Here is a 3,282-nt window from a genome sequence, read left to right as displayed (position 1 = left end):
CTATGTGATGTCGAAAACCCTATGTGTATGCATGAGAGAAAGTGAGCACCCAAAGTGAGCAAAAGAACAGAGTGACACTATGACATAGATCGAGCGGCATTTGATAAAGTTAAAGTGAGATGACACTAGAGATAATGTGAGGTAAAGAACCAATGTAATGTAAAGAACGATGAAAACGACAATGCTTAAAGTTAAAGTAATGTGGGGAGTAAAGAACGTGAAGTGCTAGAGGTAGCCAAAAGTAAAGAATGTAAAGAATAAAATTGCTAGAGATAGCAAGATTATGAATGGTAAAGAACAATGATTGCTAGAGTGGCAACAAAAAGTGCTGAAAGAACACTAGAGTTAGTGTAAAGTCAAGATTGAACTTATAAATCCTTTGAGTTAAGGATATGATCATACTTGCTATGAGTTCCGTGCTCGAGGGCGGTCGCTCCCCCTCGGGCGATGCGCTCCGGAGTTATGCATCACGGGTTGGAGTAAACTCGAAGGACGGTCCTAGCGGGTGAGCTCCTGCGATGATGGACTTAATGTGAAGCAAGTTAATGTGGCGAAACCCCCGGGTTAGCCTTGAGATTAAAGAATAAAGAACAAAGAGCAAAGTGCAAAGAACAAGAACAAAGTGTAAAGATAAAGAACAAAAAAATTTGCATAATCTGCATTTATTTAATGTTGAGCATATTCCTTGCTTATTGTTCAGGCATATTAGCATCATGTTGTAGATTGGTTACCATATTTCAGCTTATCCTTTCTATTATGCCTGAGTTAGTCCTAGTGGGAAAGTCGGTGATGTTGAGGCTGAACCCACTGGAAACTTTGTTGTAGTTCTCACCCCACTATTTCCACAGAGCCGGGACCGAGCGAGCAGGCGAGCGACCGAGGCAAAGGTATCGCGCCTTAGTCAGAGGCCACCAAAGTTGGGTTTCATTTTGTAGTAGAGTACCCTACGATCATCTTTTGTACATGATGGTAAATGATATAAAGAAAATAATGTAATGTGTATTTTGGAGGTAATTGTGATGTAAGAAAGAAATGATGAAATAAAATGTAAGGAATTCGAAAATGAACAAGATGAATGCAATGTATATGATCAAAAATGAATCATAGTACTTATAAATGTTTAGTTTTCTTTTCTTTCACTAATGGCTATTGCTTACCCTCGTGTAAGCCGTTTGTGTATGTTTCCGCTAGTGCATTTCTTGTTTGAATTTGTACACGTGATGAGCCTTGGGCGGATAGGGGAAACTCTGTCCGTTCGGCGTCTGTTTGACGTGCTCGGGTCGGGCCAAATTGGTATCGGTCCCGGGGCGTGACAAGTGAAGTGGGTGAAAGATTAGTCCTGGGTCCAGATGTACTGCAAGAAGCTGAAGCTAAGGTTCGACTTGCACGAGAACATCTACTGACAGCTCAAAGTCGACAAAGGAGCTATGCGGATAAACGTCGGCGAGAACTGGAATTTCGAGTTGGCGATCATGTATTCCTAAAAGTTTCACCCTCAAAGGGGGTTAAGAGATTTGGTATTCTAGGGAAGTTGAGCCCTCGATTTATTGGACTCTACGAGGTATTGGAACGGATAGGCCCCGTAGCATATCGGCTTGCTTTGCCGCCAAGCCTATCGGGAGTGCATAATGTATTTCACGTATCTACGCTTCGGAAATATGTTTTTGATCCAACTCACATATTAGAAAGTACTCCAATGGATTTATGAGAAGATTTGAGCTTTGAAGAGCATCCAGTGAGAATACTAGCTCGAGAAGTGAAACAGCTTCGAAATCGCGAGATATCCTACGTGAAAATCCTTTGGAGCAATCACGAGGAACGAGAAGCCACTTGGGAACTGGAAAGTGCAATGCAAGAGCATTATCCTTATCTATTCTCGACAGAATCTTGAGGTAAGTGTTTATAAGTTTCGCGGACGAAACTTCTTTCTAGGAGGGGTGAATGTAATACACTGAACTTTTGCCAATTGCAGAGTTCGAGTGTGTGGAAGGCAAAGTGGAACTATCCTACATATTCTAAAAGCCTTGGACAAGTTTTTGGACAAGTTAGAGGGTGATTGGAAAGCTAAAAGCAAGAAAGTGCATTGCAATTGCGAATTTTGCATTTTCTGCATTGGTGTACCGGTACAAGCCTAATGCTGTACCGGTACAGCAAGCAGCAGCAGCAGCTGCGTGGCAGCTTGGACATTTTGGTCTTTTTACTCAGCATGCTTATCCCTTTTACCTCCAGTTCGACCCCTGCAACCTGGATAAGCCTCTCTGAGCTCAGCAAGGTAGGTTTGAAGGTTTCCTTCTCTCTCTAGAATCTCTCTCTCTCCTCTCTCTACAAAGAAATCGACGCTTTCACTTATTTTTGCCACTTGCTTTTCTTCAGGCTAGTTGCGAGTGTTGCGGAGCCTTGTGAATGTGTGAGAGAGTACGTTGGAAGTTTTCGGCACTCTGGACCAGTAGCTGCTGAGTTAGGGCTTGAAGAGTATCACTCAACCTTTTCGTAATCTAGCTTAATTATCGAAAGTGGCTGATTTTAAGGTTTCCGTTGTTTCCAGGCTAGAAAAAGGGATTTGGCTGCTTTGGACAGGGTCAGATAACACTATAGGCTTAGCTTAGTTGGAACTGGAGTTTATGGATCTAAGAAGCGTTATAGTACATGTTTCTTTTCATCGCGTTGCGCAGTAATTGAGATAAATGGCTGATTTAGATTCGGTTCAGCAGCATCCGGTTTGCAAATTGATTCCTGGCAGCTAGAGATGGCAGGTTATCTAGCTGTGAGTTTACCCATTTCCTAATCTAAGGGAAAGGCTGCTTTGAAGCTGGTGAAGGTAAGTCTAGGAATTTATGGATTCTAGTTCGGAGCTTAAACATTGGTTTAATAAACGGCTTGATCAGTTTGGACTCTTTTCTTCACAGCAGGGTTTCCGAATTACTCTGAGCTTAATTGGTGACACTTGGGAACCCGTTTGGAAAATATTTTCAACTAAGGTAAGTCAATATTTCAGTTAGAAAACTGATTAAGTGAAGTTTTCCCGGCTATATTAACTAGTATACGAGTATTTTGACTGTCGTTTTGTATTGCTCCGCATCGTGGGTGCAACGATCCTGTGAATCACTTCAATTGACATTGGAAGTCCTTTAGAGTTAAATTGGAGTTACTAAAGTGAACCAAAACCAGGATCAAATTCTCAATATAGTCAATTGAGAATTTTATAGAAATTCGACCTTTGGTAAAGTTTCCAATACAGTTCTGATTGCTTGTTTACAGCAAGGTTGAGGCCAGTTGACGCTA

At 41.7% G+C, this 3,282-nt stretch overlaps 1 protein-coding gene across 1 annotated transcript in view; it reads left to right on the top strand.

The window, feature by feature from the left end:
* LOC109719386 overlaps window positions 1-2,396 on the top strand; it is a 7,519-nt gene extending 5,123 nt beyond the window's left edge. Inside the window, exons 2-3 of the mRNA XM_020246026.1 lie at window positions 2,230-2,272; window positions 2,379-2,396. Of these exons, the coding sequence (XP_020101615.1) occupies window positions 2,230-2,252 (23 nt within the window). The 3' untranslated portion in view covers window positions 2,253-2,272; window positions 2,379-2,396. The remainder of the gene's footprint in view (window positions 1-2,229; window positions 2,273-2,378) is intronic.

Source organism: Ananas comosus, linkage group 1 (assembly GCF_001540865.1).
Source record: "Ananas comosus cultivar F153 linkage group 1, ASM154086v1, whole genome shotgun sequence".
Classification (NCBI taxonomy): Eukaryota; Viridiplantae; Streptophyta; class Magnoliopsida; order Poales; family Bromeliaceae; genus Ananas; species Ananas comosus.
The sequence above is the reverse complement of the archived record's forward strand: the minus strand, read 5'-3'. Positions and strand labels throughout refer to the sequence as shown.